The 16,920-nt window shown below is 47.7% G+C and overlaps 5 protein-coding genes across 5 annotated transcripts; 3 read left to right on the forward strand and 2 right to left on the reverse strand.

Moving 5' to 3' along the window:
• Window positions 1-387: 387 nt before the first annotated feature.
• On the reverse strand, window positions 388-2,783 carry LOC9647401. Its single transcript, XM_024686320.1, has 3 exons — window positions 1,152-2,783; window positions 766-1,098; window positions 388-630 (listed from the first exon to the last, which is right to left on the reverse strand). Exons 1-3 carry the CDS (start codon window positions 2,781-2,783, stop codon window positions 388-390), a joined length of 2,208 nt encoding a protein of 735 aa, XP_024542088.1.
• Window positions 2,784-9,238: 6,455 nt separating this feature from the next.
• On the forward strand, window positions 9,239-10,720 carry LOC9647589 (eukaryotic translation initiation factor 2 subunit beta). The gene is made up of 9 exons (XM_002981273.2): window positions 9,239-9,351; window positions 9,437-9,548; window positions 9,614-9,684; window positions 9,734-9,788; window positions 9,846-9,940; window positions 9,994-10,139; window positions 10,204-10,346; window positions 10,419-10,504; window positions 10,560-10,720. The coding sequence occupies exons 1-9, from the start codon at window positions 9,316-9,318 to the stop codon at window positions 10,638-10,640; spliced, it is 825 nt and encodes a 274-aa protein (XP_002981319.2). The 5' UTR covers window positions 9,239-9,315; the 3' UTR covers window positions 10,641-10,720.
• Window positions 10,721-10,757: 37 nt separating this feature from the next.
• Window positions 10,758-13,867, forward strand: LOC9647403 (kinesin-like protein KIN-UA). The gene is made up of 16 exons (XM_024686321.1): window positions 10,758-11,146; window positions 11,201-11,318; window positions 11,379-11,481; window positions 11,531-11,645; window positions 11,705-11,808; window positions 11,868-12,056; window positions 12,128-12,288; window positions 12,350-12,411; window positions 12,466-12,525; window positions 12,599-12,691; window positions 12,748-12,836; window positions 12,893-13,006; window positions 13,068-13,240; window positions 13,307-13,370; window positions 13,421-13,480; window positions 13,548-13,867. Exons 1-16 carry the CDS (start codon window positions 11,056-11,058, stop codon window positions 13,665-13,667), a joined length of 1,716 nt encoding a protein of 571 aa, XP_024542089.1. The 5' UTR covers window positions 10,758-11,055; the 3' UTR covers window positions 13,668-13,867.
• On the reverse strand, window positions 13,792-14,456 carry LOC9647404 (60S ribosomal protein L32-1). Its single transcript, XM_002981386.2, has 3 exons — window positions 14,306-14,456; window positions 14,055-14,236; window positions 13,792-13,994 (listed from the first exon to the last, which is right to left on the reverse strand). Exons 1-3 carry the CDS (start codon window positions 14,393-14,395, stop codon window positions 13,865-13,867), a joined length of 402 nt encoding a protein of 133 aa, XP_002981432.1. The 5' UTR covers window positions 14,396-14,456; the 3' UTR covers window positions 13,792-13,864.
• Window positions 14,457-14,671: 215 nt separating this feature from the next.
• On the forward strand, window positions 14,672-16,847 carry LOC9647590 (pentatricopeptide repeat-containing protein At1g62720). The gene is made up of 3 exons (XM_002981275.2): window positions 14,672-14,746; window positions 14,846-16,605; window positions 16,720-16,847. Exons 1-2 carry the CDS (start codon window positions 14,689-14,691, stop codon window positions 16,531-16,533), a joined length of 1,746 nt encoding a protein of 581 aa, XP_002981321.2. The 5' UTR covers window positions 14,672-14,688; the 3' UTR covers window positions 16,534-16,605; window positions 16,720-16,847.
• Window positions 16,848-16,920: the final 73 nt, after the last annotated feature.

A 16,920-nucleotide genomic window follows, 5' to 3' on the forward strand; every position in this document is an offset into this window, starting at 1 on the left:
CGCGCTGTACATCGGCTCGATCATCATCGGCCTTGCCACCGGAGGCCAGTGGGCCGTGCTGTCGACCATCATCGCGGCGATCTTCGGGCTCAAGCTCTATGGAGTTCTCCATCCCAAACGTTGCAAAGGAATGTTGGAAGTTGCCGGTGTGTTCTACTCTTGTCCGGGCCACGGTGCCAAGTGCTGAAACGTTCTTTGTCATGGGCGACACATGTTTCTTTGGGTGGAGCTTTCACCTTGGATCGAGTTAGGAAACGAAGGACCTACGACAACTTCTACTTTGTTGCTCTTGATTGACACAGAAAAGAATCAGAACAAAAGCACAAAAACAGAAGGAAAAGATGAACTCACAAGAGGTTGTCGAGGATTGGCACGGAGTAGTACATTTTAATCGCGTAAAGACTCCAGTGCTCCGCCTTGGGCGCCGGCCAAACGGTAGGTCGCCACGTCCGTGTTAGATCGAGAGACCTCCCCGCGTGAACCAAAGCTGATGGCCGAGTCCTCACCTTGCGACTCCACTCCACTCCCGCGGCTTCGTTCCTCTCCAGCTCCTCCATCAATTGCCTCACCGGCCTCATTGCAAACCAGTATAACTCGACCATGCACGTCCCCCATACCCATTGGCAGCATCTGTTGCCAAAACCAGTCAGAAACTCTCTCAGATCCGGACATGAAAGAACTTTGTCACTCAAAAGTTCTTTATTTTGTTTTTGAAACAAAAGTTTACTTAGTACCGAAGTAATTCAACCGAGGCTTCATTTAGACTAGGTAGTCAAACGAGATTTTGCCATCCCAATTTTTCATTTCCAACTCGAAATCCGTTCGGACGTCCGATGTCTCCACCATGGTTACTTTAGCTCTGGTCTTGTTCCCACTCGGAAAAAGCTGTACTGAAAGGAAAACCACACACCCGTGTTCTGGAACGACTAATATTGGCGAGTCTTCCGTTGTGACATTAATCACAAACACTTGAGCAGAATGCTGCTTGGCATACCGCTCGGCTTTCGATACGTAACCTTCCACATCATCGTTGACAACCAACTCACAGCCAAACTTGGAAAAGTTGTCGTTGTTCCGGACTAGGATGTCAAGCCGCTCCTGCAGCCGAGCTCAGAAATCAGAGAGCCTCAAAACAAAACAAAGATGCTTACCTGCGTGTCTCTTTTGTCAAGATACTCCGCAGCTATCTTAGCTTTAGGGACGAGCTTCGCATCAACCAAGGGGTACGCTTGCGTCAAAACAGCCTTTATCCTGGTGAACAACATGAATTGGTAAGAATACTTGGATAACTCCCCTGTCCGTTTTATACACTCTGGCCTGCACAATGCCTCCCCATCCAAAGTTCTAATTGCCTGGAAAACAACCCACAGAGGATCAACGCGCAACGCCTGTGCAGGAGGGTCCACCGAACCGCTCGTGATAACACATCTTCGCAATATAATACTCCGTAGCATTGGTGAAGAAATCCGCACGTCATAACCATCCGGTTTTGCCTCCTGTGCGATTAATACACCTTGAGCAATGAGATTCCGCAGCTCCAGTATCACCATCTGATCATTGCAGTGACGCTTGTCTTCTTTAAGGAACGACAGGAGCAGATCAAAGTCACGGCCAGTTGCACCCTTCTTGAAAGCGGACAGAATCTTAGAGTAAGTTTGCTGTCCAAAAACATAAGTCGAAAGATGAAACGAGTCAGTTGCCTCAATCCACTGTCTGCTAGTCCACAGCTCCCTGTCCACCAAGTAGTCCAAGCATGAACCGACTATCCCTTTGTGACCGCCTGTCAATTCTATGACCGACGTAGCAATCCGCTCAATCTCAATCTGTACTCCTTGGAGGTCGGCTTGTGCCTGCTGCAGCAGGTTCTCAACATCGCCTACTAAGAACCTCACTGGCTCCGAAAGGAAACTGTACGAGAAAGGCGAATACAGGCTGGGCGCACTACTCGGTACATAGACCCTGTTTAGCTCCGCTGCATCTTCAGGCCGCCTCAAGTATTGAGCTTCAAGAAGATCCTTGACAGTCTCAACACCAACCAGAAGGACACCGTTGAAGTTGTAGTCGTCATCGTCTCTAATCCCTTTGAGAGTGCTGAAGAAATCGTCAAGGCAATCCGGAGAGGCTGAGAGCAACGCGTCGGCTTCATCTATAATGAGTGTAACCTTGATCGGCAGGTTCTTCACAAGAAACAACGACCTGAAGCTCCAATCTGTGCATTCTTCGCCTGTAAGCCTAGCCGGGAACAAATCAGCACATTTTCCATGAAGATGGTCGCAAAGCGCAGCCCAGAACCTGTTCCTGCTCCAGCTTTTATCCACTGACACCTTGTCCAAATACACCACACAGATATCTGGATCAAGTGATAACTCCCTCTTCACAGCCATTGCCATGGTGCTCTTCCCGCTTTGTCGTGCGCCACATAGAACACAATACTTGCCGTGCTTCAGCTTGTCCACAAGCTGAGTAACATCAGGGGGTACGTAGTAGTGTTTCTGGGGATCCGTAATACCTCCTACGGCAAAGGTTCGCTTCGGAGCGGTATCTGGTTTGCGCACTAGTGTGAAAACGTACCTATGCCCGAGGAGCAGCTCAGTTTGCCTGCTTACTATGAAGGATCCAGTGGTATCCTCGATCGCTATGTCCTTGGCTGGCCGGTCCAGCTTGTGAGCCATGAAATCGATCACTTCTCCCGCAGTGATACCGTAAGAGAATCGCCATGGGCGGCCGAACCCAATTACCTGCACTGACTCCGCTACATCAGCGCGTCGCTTACTAGAGTCCATGATAAGGGTTCGATTCCTCTTGTAAGAGAATATTCGTGGAATTCTCGTATTGAGGGAATATTCGTGATTCCCTCTTAGGTCAAATTATTCAGTTAGCAGCGGCTGGCATTCCAGAGTACATTCATGATTTCCTATCCCAAATATGGAGCAGGATCACGTCCCACTCTGAAAAAGAAAGATGGCACCCTCATCTTCCTTAACCTATTTCCAGTCATGGAAAACTCAAGATGCAATTTTACTCCATGGAAAAGGATCTCTGGAGTGTGCTCTAGAGCAGCATCAAGCCAGAGGACGATGTGGATGAAAAAGGAGTGGGACACCAAGAACAAAAAAGCGTTAGGGGTCTTGGGATGAGGCCTCGGAAAGAAATATCAAAGCTACCTTGACATCAACAAGATGACAAAGGAAAACTAGGATGCTGTGTGTGTGATCCTTGGTACAACAACCAGAGCAAGATTGTTGGAACTCAAACTACAGCTGAACAGCCATAAACAGAGGGAGACAGAATCTGTAAGTGATTTTGCCAGTGCTCTTGTCAACATTGCCAAGCAGATCGGTGCAGTTCAAATGAAGTAAAATTGCATTTGAGTTTCCATGACTGGAAATCTTTGCCATCATACACTTCCAAGGTTAAGGAAGATGAGAGTGCCATGTTTCTTTCATAGATTCTGTCTCCCCCTGGTTACGACTGTTCAGCTGTAGTTTGAGTTCCAACAATCTTGCTCTAATTGTTGTACCAAGGATCACACACACAGCATCCCAGTTTTCCTTCGCCATCTTGTTGATGTCAAGGTAGCTTCAATATTTCTTTACTGATGATGATGAGTTCGATAATGATGAGTTGATCACAGCTTTCTTCAAGGGGCTTAGCAGACCAATGCAACTCGCACATTTAAGTTCCAGTAACACTTTCGGCCAGATCATAGCCAACCTCATAGTGTTAGAGGGCTTTCACAAGTCAGGGCAAGCAAGCTCAAATGAGAAAGAATTGGCACTCTTCGCAGGAAAGGGGAAACGATTTGTCACAGTGAGACCAAGACCAACGAACGATTAGGGCGAGAGCAGCAAACCAGAAAAGTTCAAGATGAAAAAGAAGAATGATTGCTGTAACATTTGCAAGAAACCAGGGCACTGGATACAAGATTGCCAAGAAAGCCAAGAAAGCTAAGGAGGCACAAAAAGCTGAGGCAAAGAGAGTGGCGGCAAGAAAGAACATGTTGGCCAACTTTGCTAGGACAGCAGAAAGTAGCAAGGATGACGACCAGGAGGACATGAACAACCATGGCAGCTTGTTCATGGCCCCTAGTATCCAGCAGGTTGCAAAGAATACTCTTGGCACAAGAGCAAAAGTGGTATACCTTGATTCTGGGGCAAATAAACACCATGTGATGAAGGTTCCAGGAAATAAGTGAATTTTTCTTGGCGACAATCACTCATACAAGGTGGAGGGTGTTGGGACAATTGAGATTAAACTGCCAACAAGATAGATCACCAGCGTGAAGAATGTTTACTATGTTCCTGGAGTAAACAAGATGCTCTTCTTGGTGGGAAAGATTGCTGATCACGATCTAGAGATCACATTCACAAAGAGGATGAGTGCAATCACAGACGTGAATGGAAATGGAATAGCTTGTGGTAGAAGACATGTCGGTCTTTATCAGCTTAGTGCCGAGGTGGTGCAGCCAATCAAAGCTCTCTTTGCTGGGATGAAAAAAGCAATGGACCTCCAGACATGGCACATGAGGCTCATGCCACACCAATCTATTGGACATCAAAGAATTAGCAGCAAAAGAGATGGTAAAAGGTTTAAGCATCACCTCATTAAGTGCAATGAAATTTTGCAAGTCATGTGCACTTGGTAAACACCATTAGCTCCTTTTTCCACAGATAGCCACTAATTGTGCTAAAGGACCTCTAGCACTAATTCATTCTGATCTCTTTGGCAATAAGAAGTTATACTTTGTGACCTTCATAGACGACTACTCACAAACCATAGCAATGAAGTTCCTCTAGCTTAAATCAGAAGCCTTCCAGGAATACAAGGCTCAGGTGGAGTTGCAGACAGGAAAGAAAATCAAAATGCTAAATGATGAAGGCAAGGAGTATACATTCAAGGAATTTGCCAGTTTTTGTATTTCCTTTGGAATACAGCAGCAATTTTCAATCCCTGACACAACGGTGTAGCAGAGCGAATGAATCACACACTCCAGGAGGCAGCACGAACTCTCTTGCGAGACTCTGGCTTGGTTGCAATTGTTCCAGCGGCTATCTCTGTGGTTGAAAAGGTTTATATCACAGTTCAGAACATCGATGCAACGATTTAACGTGTGGTTACATCCTAATAGCGTTCAGCAAGAGTCCGGCAAAGGACTGCAGCAGGACACAGGTACTACATGCACGAAGTGTACACAGACCACTTCTCCAGGAAGAATGTCTATGTGGCTTGAGTAGTCAAAGGTGCCAGCTTTTTTCCACTCCCTCAACCCTCAATAGGCAAGAGATTGTGTTGAAACTGGTAGGACAAGGATAGAAAAGTGGCTAGCCATAACATTGATAAAGTATGCTGCCGTTGTGATGGCCTCGCACCAAAACGATCTGTACCAGCTAGTATTTTGAAGCAATGAGTCCCGGCATCTGTAACTCTATGTTGTCTTCACTCCCAGCATCAGCTAGTGCTTCAGGTGTGCCATTCACAAGAGCTAAAGGGAGCGAAGCAGTCAGCGTTAAGAGAGAATAGACAGAAAGCTTTACCTTGACAAGAAGTGATTGATGGACGCAGCGGTTGTGTCTTCCAATTGGTTAAGTGCATGCATGAGATAGCTAGTTCTTTCGTGATGTACCCGTTTCTTTCTCCTTGGGCTGCTCCAGTGGTGATGGTCAAGAAATCTTCATTACACAGCAGTGGCACTTTTCAGCTCAAACATACACTCTGATAGTTCGTTGGAGGTACGATCGCTGAGAAGGTCGACTTCTGACTGATTGATCTTTGTGCACAGGAGCTATTACAGCTGCTTTCATCTGCTGCGGAGTATGACGAGCTTCCTGTCCGGCATAACGAGGTACAGCCGCTTAGAGTCTCCGTTTACTGACCAGCACGCAATTCTTGCGCAGCAAGCACGAATGCCTGTGGACAATAAGCTGCTAGATGACCCTCATGTGAAGGCATCTTGTTGTTTCAGGTATAAAAGAAATTCTAAGTCGTGAATCCAGCGCTGAAATTTAATTGTACCAGGCTCATTTCCCACCACTGGAGCTACCAATTTCTGACTACGTGACAGACACGAAGTCAGTGCTGGACCAAAGCATACGTATACTTCAAGCGATGGTGGATGCTGCTGCCAATGGAGGATGGCTCAGAACGACCATTCGGACTGTGCAACTCCTGCAGATGATTATGCAGGTAGAGCTGATGATTTCATTGCAATGTTATTATAATTCGCGTCTTTGGCAAGGAACTTGGTCTGATCATTCGCCCACAGAGCTTTTGCCTTCGCTGTCCAAGCTGTTCGAGCGCTTTATGCCTCAGTCCAAGTTCATGAAGTCATACAGGTGATTATCTCCACGCTTGACGGATGGTTTGACTTTTGTCCTTCTTGCATTGTCAGGCATGGAATTTTCTTCCACGAATCGATCCTTCGTGGAGGATGCGAGATCAAAGGCTGAGTGAGGGGGACAAGTTCATGTCGTTCGCACTGGACATCGAAGTCACGTCGAAAAGCAGCACTCGATCTTTCCTGCCTCAATACTCGAAGGTGAGATACAGTTTTGATGAATAACTCTCATTGAAAGGTATGAGTTTGATCTAGGCCGCCGTAGAAATCTATCTCCTGGAATCACGAAAACAAACTAGGGAATCAATCCGCTTGGTTTGTAGTTCAAGGAAGAGGGATGGTGGATCGTTGTAGGAATCACAAGCACTTGGGAGCTGTTCGCCATGAGGCGCGTGAGCATTCCACACAAACCAAGTGCTAGAAATTACCTTAGAACATTTTTGCTGGCTTTGATACAAATCCAAGTGAAGAGGCGCTCTCTATGGAAATGGTAAACACGCTCGCAAGCTATAGAATATGCCAAAAGGTACCCTAGAATATGCGAGAAGATACTCTTTACTAGAACGATGTTACAGCAGAAACTATCTCACTCTGCCTCTCTCCTTCTCGTCGATTGTAGATCGGTCGATCGAGATCGATCTATCGCTCGATCGCTGCACTAGTTGTGGAGCCTGATGCGCCGGTGGTGCATCGGATCGGGGCCGGACGGGATCGCGCGCTCCAAGACGCCAAACTTGTCCGCGCAGGGATCGCTGCCGCCCCATTTGCGCCCTCCCACCGCCATCGCCACCCCGCGCTGCTGCATGCAAGACACAAAGCCTCTGGATTGAGTCGCGAAATCGAAAGAAACCAATCGATGGATCGATCTTTCAAGAAATCGATCGAAAGAACAAGAAAGAATCGAGATTTCAAGGAAGAACAACGTCGAGAGGAAAAAGGAACACCTTCGCTGCTGCTGCTGCTGGGACCGCCTCCGATAGCCGCGAATCGGCGTCGCCGATCGAGACGAGCATTGTGAGGAGAAGCATCGCCACGAGAATCGCCGCGAGGATCAAGGCGGCGAGGCGACGAGGAGCTGGAGGAGGAGGAGGAGGAGGAGATCCAAGAGGAAGAAGGGACGCCATTGCGATGGAGCTCTGCCGCTCTGGAAGAATCGAGCGATCGCTCTCTCCTCTTTCTCTCGCGCGGCCGCTCTCTAGCTAACGAGAAAAAAAACGAAACAAACGAACAAACGAGAAGGGGAGAAACCTCGCATTTTATACTCCAGCAAAGATCTCAGTGAATCACTGCGGCGGTGGATTTTCCCCCGAGTAAAAGTAATTCTCCAAGCAAGCTTACCCGGCGTACGTGGCTGCTATCCAGCCATCCACGCAGGGATTCTCACGCCTTTGCACGGCAGGGATATCCCCTTTTTTAGCTGTCGTCCAGAGAGATGTAAACTTTGGGCCTGGAGAAACGCTTGATCGCGTCCTCTGTTTCTCGGAGCTGCGTGTCCATGTCGATCTTGGAGCGCAGCAAGCTGGGAGTTTCGATCACCAGCGGAAGACCTCGGAGCTTGTTCTCCAGATCAACTTTGTCTGGCGGTGATCATGCAAGGATCAAGACGACGAAGATCGCAAAGAGAAACTTACTTTCTTCGAGCGTCTTTAACACCTCTTGCTTCTCCTCGTCGGGCATCAGCACAAATCCTGGAGGCAAGCTTTTAGCCTCCTCTTCCAGCAACCTGTGATCGATCAGCGTAAACTTCGTATACAGGATAGAGTTTGATGTTCTTACTTGCGTTCCGCATCGAAAGCCAGCTCCATCTTTCTCCGAATCAAACTATGGATAGAAACCATGCACGCTGTGACAAATCCTCCAAAAGAGAAAAGGAAAGAACTCACTATGCTGGTATTTTGCCGAAGCTTTCCTTGTTCTTGTTGCCATTGTTCTTTTGCTCCGGTGTCTCGTGCTTTTGTTTTTGCTTGGAAGGTGGCCGTCGAACGCCAGCCTCCTTGAAGTTCTTGGAGAGAAAGTCCGTCTCTCCAGATCTTACGCTAGCACGCGGAGGATGATCCTATCATCCAAACAATGTCAGAAAACTTCGCTACCACTGAGCGAAAAGACGAAGAAAAATCTCGAGCTTGATGCTTACCACTTACCAGCCTGATTCTTGGAGGCTTCACAGGTGGTGGCTCCGGATCACTCGCAATCTAGATCAAAGAAACTAGTAAGAATCCACGAAAGCACAAGAAAGAAAAAGAGTGAATTCACGGACCTGTTTCATCGCGTGACTTCTAGCACTTAGTTCCGAGATGATCGCTCTGTTGTCCCTCCGATGGTCATGAGGTCTGATTCCCATGCGCTGCATCATATCTCTGCAAAGACGGGAAATTTCAATCCACGAGGAAGAAAAAAGGAAATCACCCAAGAGAAGAGCCACGCAGCTAGAAAATTTGTTCGTTATACTTTTCGTTAAGTTGTTCTTCGAACTCCACCAATCCAAAATTTCTCTGCTATCCTTGCCTGATTCCTCGCGTCGGATAGAGCAAGCTCGTGATCTGCGAGCTGTCGACATGGCTAGGCATTGGAATTCTCCTGCTCTTGAATTTCGGGAGGCCGTTAGGGTCTTCGAGGATCTGGAAGAAGAAATTCCACCGCATTGTCAGAAATCTCCAGAAAGGAGCGAAGAAAACGAGATAATCTGCGATGATCGGTCGGAAATTTCAAGCAAACGATCGATAGAGCAAGGAAGAGCAGCTAGAAGATCGATCTGACCGATCCGAGAGCCACTCGCGCAAGAGAAGGCAGCTACCAGGATGGATTGATCGAGATCTCACCGAGGACGCCGCGGATGATACCCCATCCTTGAAGACGCTCTCATCGTCCTCGCTCATTTCAAAGAAAAGGAAAGCGCCAAGATTAGGGCGACGTAGGGTAAATGGTCTAAAACCCTAGAAGAGGCAGGCGAGAAGCGCGAGAGGGGCGAGCTAAACGGCGCCATGGCGGACGACGACAGCAAGGACATTGCCACAGAGGTAAGCGAGCTGGACTGTTGTCTCCACAGCGCGATTGTGTGTTGGAATCGATTGGAGTGATTCCAACCGGAATGCGCTCTTCCAGATTGGACCCTTTGATCCTACCAAGAAGAAGAAGAAGAAGAAGGTCCGGATGGCGGAGGACGAGGATGGCGATGGCGTGGAGAAGCTAACGGAGAAGGTTGAGAGTCTCTCAGGTGAAATCTACGCACGTTTTCTTCTTTTTGCTCCGTTTTTTTCTTGACGAGATTGATGGCTGCAGTGTCTGTGTCTTCTTCTGTGGATAACTCCGCCGAGACTGTCTTTGCCGGGAAGAAGAAGAAGAAAAAGAAGGTACTTTCCATCTGTGTTCTTTTGTTGGAGCTTCTGTTGTTTTCTCTAGCCTGTGGAAGCTGATGTCGCGGAAGAGGAAAACTTGGATGCTGCCGAGACTAATGGTACGTCTGATGCATATGACTGACAGAGTTCAAGCTTTTTCTTTCTCCCTTTGATAGGACTCGAAGAAGGCGAAGACGAGGAAGGAGAAGGCATTGTGCTGGGACCGCGATATCCTTGGGAAGGAACAGACCGAGAATACTTTTATGAAGAGGTAAGAATCTGCATTTTCTCAACCAAATACGAATCCATGTCTCTTTTTTTCAGCTGCTGGGACGTGTGTTTAACATTCTCCACGAGAACAATCCCGAGCTCGCTGGGGAGAAGAGGAGGACGATCATGCGGCCTCCACAGGTGCTCCGAGAGGGTACGAAGAAGACGGTGTTTGTCAACTTCATGGATCTCTGCAAGATGTAAGCTTGGTCATACCATGTCACGGAGAGTTGTATTTCTAACTTTCTTCTTTCTTTCTTGCAGAATGCACCGACAACCCGAGCATGTCATGGCTTTTCTCCTCGCCGAGCTGGGAACGAGCGGCTCGCTCGACGGACAGCAGCGACTTGTTGTCAAGGGCCGATTCGTGCCGAAGAACTTTGAGGGGATTTTGCGTCGATACGTGAGTAAGTTCTCAATCTCTTTTCATTTCCTTCGTTTCGTTTATCTAGGAGAAATCATTTCTTTATCGATCGCAGATGAATACGTTATGTGCAATGGCTGCAAGAGCCCCGACACTATTCTTTCGAAAGAAAACCGGCTCTTTTTTCTACGATGCGAGCAAGTAAGCATCGATCAAAGTCGTGATTCTAATTCTCTTTGTTCTTTTGTTGTTTTAGTGTGGGAGCTCTCGCTCGGTTGCTCCTATCAAAGCTGGATTCGTTGCTAGAGTGGGGAGGAGAAAGGTCACCACGGCTTAAACTTAGAATGAAAGAGTGTATCGTTTGTCTGGACACGTCCTTTCGTGGAATGGAATATGCCTGTCTTGGTCTTGAGAATATTCACCGAGTATCGCCATTTTAGGGCTTCCTTGTTTTCCAGTGGAGCCAGCATTCTCTTCTCGGCGATAGCGGTGATCGGAGTGGAGGAGTGGAGGAGCGGCGAAATCTCTGTAAGGCGATGGTTTAGGTGTAGGAATTGCGATGCGATCTGGCGATCGCGTTCGTCGTAAGGTGCAGAGAATGCGAGGTTTCAAGCTAGAGTCGTAGGAATGTAGCTAGGTCAGGGATTTTTGATGGAGGAATTCGGTGTGGTGATTATGGATCGAGGCAGGATAAATTCGAGTTTGTGGAGATCTTGCCAGAGGGAGGTGGGGGAGCTTCGTCGCAGATCGAGATGCCTAGCGATGAATTTAAGCTGGTGGTGATGGATGCCAAGGTGCCGGGGAAGGGGAAGAACAATGGCAAAGCAAGCGAGCCCGATTCAGGTAAGCGAAAGAAGAAAAATTCCTGCGATTGAGTTTTTTCTTCTTGTGTTCTAGAACGAGTCCAAGTTACGGTGAGAGTGAGGCCTCCTACGAAAGCTGAAGAGACCAAGGAAGATGGAGTTCCTTTTATTTTCTTGGACACTGAGAAGAATGCTGTAATTGTGAGGCGAAAGTAAGGCTTTCCATTTTGTTTTTCCTTCACTTCGTTGGGCTAAGAATGTCTACTTTGCAGGGGGAGTTTTGTGGATTTCACGGAGTTTAAGTTCGATGCTGTTTTGCCTCCAAGTGCGACGCAAGCTGATGTCTACAATGTCTCTGCTCAAGCTGTAATTCAGGTTCGTCATGGGATTCCTGTTTTGTCTTTCATAACCGGTGCCTTTGAAGGATGTTCTTGATGGATACAATGGCACAATTATGGCTTATGGCCAAACAGGAGCTGGAAAGACGTACACACTCTCGGACATGGTTTTTGACGACGTTGGTGGAACTTCGATTGAAGGTATGTCTTCCAGCTTTAACCGTATTTGGTTTCTTATAGAGGTTCTTTCCATTCCACAGGAATTATACCTCGTTCCGCAGCCGATATATACATCAGAGCTGAAAGAGACAAAGACCATGAGTACCGAATCTCTATGTCATATATCCAGATCTATATGGAAATGGTAAGGTCGTTGCTTTTGAGTGGCTGCAGGCGGTGATAACGTTGTTTTGATTTATTCAGATTCAAGATCTCCTCCGTCCTGAAAATTCCAACCTCAGCATTCGCGAGACTGAGGCAGGAGGTATTTTTGTCGCAGGCATAGAAGAGGTGCAAGTAAAATCTATCGAGGACGTGATGAAGCTCTTGATGATCGGTGATCGAAATCGACGCTTTGCCTTCACAAGATTGGTTCGTCTCTTCGTTCCGATTATTCATTCATAACAAAGCAAGGGACGAATCCATTCCAGAGAACGGCTAACAATCGGCTTCATGTATAACTAATGTGGATACAAGTGCCTGAACTACAGAATGCCCATTCGTCCCGCAGCCATACGATTGCGATGCTTACTGTTGAGAAGAAGGCGGTAAATCCTTTGGACGCTAAATCCTCAGCTGACAAGAAGAAACGAACTCCCAACTCTCAGCCTGGAATTTCTGAGAAGTAAGTCTTCTTTTTACATTCTTTCATTCGGTTTATATTTCTCTTTGCCTTTGTTCTCCAGGGTCCTTGTCGGCAAGCTTTTTCTTGTTGATCTTGCTGGGTCAGAAAGGTTGAAAAAGAGCGGTACGATTCTTATAAAAATTCCTCTCGTATAACGTTGCTGACACGATTTCACAGGCTCGGAGGGCCTTCGAGCATCTGAAGCTATGAGCGTCAACATGTCTCTCACGGCACTAGGTACCATACTTCTTTTTCTTACTCTTTTTTCATATTCATTCCGGGATCCTGTAATGTTTTATTGCGATTGTAGGTAAATGCATTAGTGCGAGAGCAGATCCAAGCGTTTTGCACGTCCCCTTCCGGGACTCCAAGCTAACTCGGTTATTGCAGGAATCGCTAGGAGGTAAGTATAGTAGTTCTTTTGAGTTTATTCTCAGTGCTCTAAGATTTCTCTTTCAGGCAATGCCAAGACGTCATTAATCGTCAACATTGCTCCCTGTAGCGAGTATCTCCAAGAGACGTTATCTTCTCTTCAGTTTGGTGCACGGGTAAGCGTCGCTATGCTCAAGACAATTGCCATTTATAAAGCGTTTTGTTTCGTCAGGCGATGAAAGTAGCCACTCGAGCTATCATTAATGTGGAAGAGGAGTTTCGTTCCATCACCAGGAACTTGCAAGAAGCACTTGACCTGCAAGACGAAAGGGTTCACTCACTGGAGGTTTGATCCTTGGGTTTTTCTGGCAGTCTTAAAAGGAATGGCTTTTTGCGCTTATATACAGGCTGCAGTGCATCATAAAGATGCGCAGTTGGAGGCCGCCAAACTAAGTTTGGAGCTCAAAACCAGAGAGATGGAAAGATTAAGAGAGGAGCAAAAGCTTCGGGACGAACAAGCTCACCGGAGTGAAAAGTTTTTGGAGCAACTAAAAGTCAAAGACAAGGATTGGCAAAACAGGTCGAATTTTCTTAGATTTGAAACTTTTCAGCGTGGAACTAATGGCATTTTTGGTCAATACTCCAGATTAGAGTTGATCAAAATAGCAGCGAAGGACCATCTCATTGAAAAAGAGAACGATCGCATGGACGTATGTGCTTAGTTTTGTTCTTCCTCTAACTTGGAGACTGATTCTCGCAGGACGCGGCTCGCAGGATCCAGAAAGCTTACAAGAAGCATTACGTGATGCATATTTTGGAGGTAAGTTTCTAGCCCAGCTTCGATTCGAAAGTTTCTACATGGAACTTTTCTTTGTTGGTTGTTCCAGGAGAAGCGAAAGGTAGAACTAGTTGCTGGGTCGATGCTCTTGGCAAACTCCGCGTCCAAAGTTTTAAAATCCATCTCTACGCTGGACGATTACTTCACAGCAAAGAGAGGGCTTTGCTGACGATGATGTGTTGCTGGACGCCGTCCGATCTTCAAGTGTTTGGAGGGTGGCCATTATTTTTAAGCTCTCTCTCATTCTCGGCAAGCTCTCTCTCGGCTCTTGGCAAGAACACTATCTCTCCATATGGTGGATTTGCGATTCGATTAGTCTCGGAAAAGAGATGGTTTTTAATAGAAGCACAAAAAAGAACGAGTACTCTACTCGTGCTCCTCGCTACGCAGGCGAGCAGAGCCATTGGTGAGCGCAACGTTGAGCTGCGCAGCTCTCTCGACGATGTCCTTCCTCTTGCGAGTGGAGACGTTGTGAGCAATCTCCGCGCAGTATTTCCTGGAGAGAAAAGAGAATGAGCTTTGCAAGAAACAGCAATCCAATCTAGCGAGCGCAAACCTGTTGTTCATGAGCAGGAGGTCAAGATCTGCCACAGTGTGGACGAGGAACTTGTAGAAGCCGTTTGGGAGGAGGTGCCTCGTCTTCTTGTTGGAGCCATAGCCGATGTTGGGCATGAGCGTGCATCCCTTGAATTTGCGGCGGACCCTTGAGTCGATACCTTTCGGACGCCGCCAGTTCTCCTACAGAGAGACAAAGAGAGAGAATGTCATCCCGCCCCAAATCGAAGCCCTCACTCAATGCACGCTCACCTTGACGGAGATCTTGCGATCGCTCTGCGGGCGCTTGAATTTCTTGACGCGCTTCTTCACGATCTTCGCCTTCACCAGCGGCTTCACCATGGCTCCTCACTCTCGCCCTCTCGAGCGGCGGCCGAGACCTAAAATCTAGCCCTAACCCTAAAAGCTTTGGGAGTTTACAAAGAAATGTATTTACAATTTCCTTAATGTGAAGAACTTTTCTGATTATTAGGATAACAAATACCTGAAACTATAACCAAGCTTAGAGAAACAACAAAAATTCTTAACAAGTTGACACCCGAATTTGGTCAAAAGGGAATTACATTTAAAGTTTTTGCAAGAAAATTGGTTATTAAAGTTATGTTCAGGACGAATAGTTAGGGTTCTTCCTGGCTATGGCGGTGCGTGTCCTACGAAGATATTCCAGTTTTTCCCATCAACGGCGCTTCTACGGTGCGTGACTCTTTCCAAGAATGTTGCTCGAGTGGCCCGGAATGCGTCGACGATCGAGCGATTCTCGAAATATCGGCCTCCTAACGCCGTGATTTCCAGGAATCGAGGTCGCGGATCCGTCGTCGCCATCATCATCTATCGAAGCCGCCGCTGCGGAAATCACCGGTTTCGATTTTGGGGAGCCTTGGAGCCCCATTCAAACCGGCGAGAAGCAAGGTGTTGCGGCAATCCAGAGCCCAGCGGCTACAAATCCCACGAAGAAAATCCTGCGCGCGCTGCTAGAGGAGAACGATGAGAGAAAGGGAAAGATTTCCATGGATCTCGTCGATGAGAAGCTCGGCTGCTTCAGTAGGAGACTATCGGATAGAGTCGTGGCACAGGTACTCAGGCAGCTAGTCGATCCAGACTTGGCAATGGCGTTTTTTCAATGGGCTGGGAGCCAAGTCCACTACAACCATGGAACTTTGAGCTACAACTATCTCCTGGAGGTACTCGCTAAGTCTGGACGCTGTGATCACGTCTATGGAACTTACAACGATATGTTGGCTGCAGGTTGTGTGCCAAACACATACACGTATGGCTACCTCCTGCGAAGCTTGTGTCAAGCCCAGAGATTCGAAGAAGCTCGCAGTGTTTTCCGAGGTATGGCCGCACAGGGCTGCTCTCCAAACGTGTTCTCGTATAGCATTTTGATCGCGGGGCTTTGTAGAGGGCAAAAGGTTGACGAGGCTGCCGAGCTCCTCAACGAGATGATCGATGGTGGCCACCAGCCAAACGTTGTGACTTACGGGTCGCTTCTCAGCGGGCTGTGCAAGATGGGGAAGCTCAAAGAGGCCGTGGATCTTTTCTCGAGGATGGTCTACCGGGGGTGTCCGCCAGATGGTGTGGTTTACAACGTTCTCATAGATGGTTTCTCCAAGAAGGGTGACATGGGTGAAGCGTACAGGCTCTTCGAGGAGATGCTCGAGAAGGGGTGTATACCCACGGTCTTCACGTACAACTCGCTGCTCAGTGGATTCTCCAGGAAAGGCGAGTTTGGAAGGGTCCAGAGCTTGTTCAAGGACATGCTTCGCCAGGGATGCGTGCCAAACATCTTCACCTTCAACAATCTGCTGGATGGCTTCTGCAAGATGGGTGACATGGTGGAGGCACACCGGCTGTTTCTAGAGATGCGAAGCCTCGGCTGTCCTCCGGACGTGGTGAGCTACAACACTTTGATCCGGGGGATGTGCTCGAAAGGGAAGCCGCACGAAGCTCAGAGGCTGCTCAGGGAGATGATCAGGTCGGGTGTCGGCCCGGATATCGTCTCCTACAACATTCTCATCGATGGATATTCAAAGTCTGGAGCTCTCGACCATGCCATCAAGCTTTTCTACGAGATTCCAAAGTCCGGACTGGAGCCCGACGCATTCAGCTACTCGACCATCATCGACTGCCTGTGTAGAGCTGGCAAAGTTGGAGCAGCCTTCGTGGTTTTCAAGGACATGATCGCGAACGGAAGCGCTCCAGATGCCGCGGTGGTGATACCGCTTGTCATCGGGCTTTGCCGGGGCGAGAGATTGACGGAGTCGTGCGAGCTGTTCCAGGCGATGGTGAAGTTCGAGTGCGTGCCACTGATCCCAGAGTACAACCTCCTCATGTACAAGCTGTGCAAGGCCAAGCGCAGCGACGACGTTTGCGAAATCTTTCACGAGCTCACGGAGCGAGGCTTCTCCCCCGACGTCGAGATCTCCAAAGTCATTCTCGAGACGCTGAGAAGGAGCGACGACAAAGATGCCGCGGAATGAGAATCCTTGGACAAAGACTGGCGATACATTCCACGAGCTATACTTCAACCGGGATCATCCTGCAAAACCAAGGTACTTTTTGTGTTCTCTTTTGATTTCGAGACTTATTCCATTTTTCATCTCACATTCTTAGACCAAGGTTTTTTTTTTTCGATTTTTTCACCTCACATTCTTTGCAAATTCCAGATTACCGCATGGATGAATCGAAGGAAAGCTAGAAAATGGAATGGAAGATCGTTGCATTGAATGTGGAGAGTGTTCTTCCGTGAACTAGGGAATTAAATGATATAATCGTCTTTAGTTTTTCCTTGGAAGTCACTTTTGGTTTGATAAATATCTAGCGACTCGATGCTTAGGACAGGGCAGTTAAAGCCCCAGTGTGAAGAG

This window comes from Selaginella moellendorffii, unplaced genomic scaffold, assembly GCF_000143415.4.
Source record: "Selaginella moellendorffii unplaced genomic scaffold, v1.0 SELMOscaffold_48, whole genome shotgun sequence".
Taxonomy (NCBI): domain Eukaryota; kingdom Viridiplantae; phylum Streptophyta; class Lycopodiopsida; order Selaginellales; family Selaginellaceae; genus Selaginella; species Selaginella moellendorffii.

Bases quoted from the DNA above. Each gene is read 5' to 3' on its own strand.
- LOC9647401 (XM_024686320.1), bottom strand. From the start codon at position 2,783: ATGGACTCTAGTAAGCGACGCGCTGATGTAGCGGAGTCAGTGCAGGTA. The intron at 1,099-1,151 runs GTAAGCATCTTT...GCTCGGCTGCAG, and splicing joins TTGACAAAAGAGACACGCAG to GAGCGGCTTGACATCCTAGT. The intron at 631-765 runs GTCTAAATGAAG...TTTTGGCAACAG, and splicing joins AAATCTCGTTTGACTACCTA to ATGCTGCCAATGGGTATGGG.
- LOC9647589 (XM_002981273.2), top strand. From the start codon at position 9,316: ATGGCGGACGACGACAGCAAGGACATTGCCACAGAG. The intron at 9,685-9,733 runs GTACTTTCCATC...TGTTTTCTCTAG, and splicing joins AGAAGAAGAAGAAAAAGAAG to CCTGTGGAAGCTGATGTCGC. The intron at 9,941-9,993 runs GTAAGAATCTGC...TCTTTTTTTCAG, and splicing joins GAGAATACTTTTATGAAGAG to CTGCTGGGACGTGTGTTTAA.
- LOC9647403 (XM_024686321.1), top strand. From the start codon at position 11,056: ATGCCTAGCGATGAATTTAAGCTGGTGGTGATGGATGCCAAGGTGCCG. The intron at 12,412-12,465 runs GTACGATTCTTA...ACGATTTCACAG, and splicing joins AGAAAGGTTGAAAAAGAGCG to GCTCGGAGGGCCTTCGAGCA. The intron at 13,241-13,306 runs GTCGAATTTTCT...TCAATACTCCAG, and splicing joins GACAAGGATTGGCAAAACAG to ATTAGAGTTGATCAAAATAG.
- LOC9647404 (XM_002981386.2), bottom strand. From the start codon at position 14,395: ATGGTGAAGCCGCTGGTGAAGGCGAAGATCGTGAAGAAGCGCGTCAAG. The intron at 14,237-14,305 runs GTGAGCGTGCAT...GTCTCTCTGTAG, and splicing joins ATCGCAAGATCTCCGTCAAG to GAGAACTGGCGGCGTCCGAA. The intron at 13,995-14,054 runs GTTTGCGCTCGC...TTTTCTCTCCAG, and splicing joins CTCCTGCTCATGAACAACAG to GAAATACTGCGCGGAGATTG.
- LOC9647590 (XM_002981275.2), top strand. From the start codon at position 14,689: ATGGCGGTGCGTGTCCTACGAAGATATTCCAGTTTTTCCCATCAACGG. The intron at 14,747-14,845 runs GTGCGTGACTCT...CGTGATTTCCAG, and splicing joins CCATCAACGGCGCTTCTACG to GAATCGAGGTCGCGGATCCG.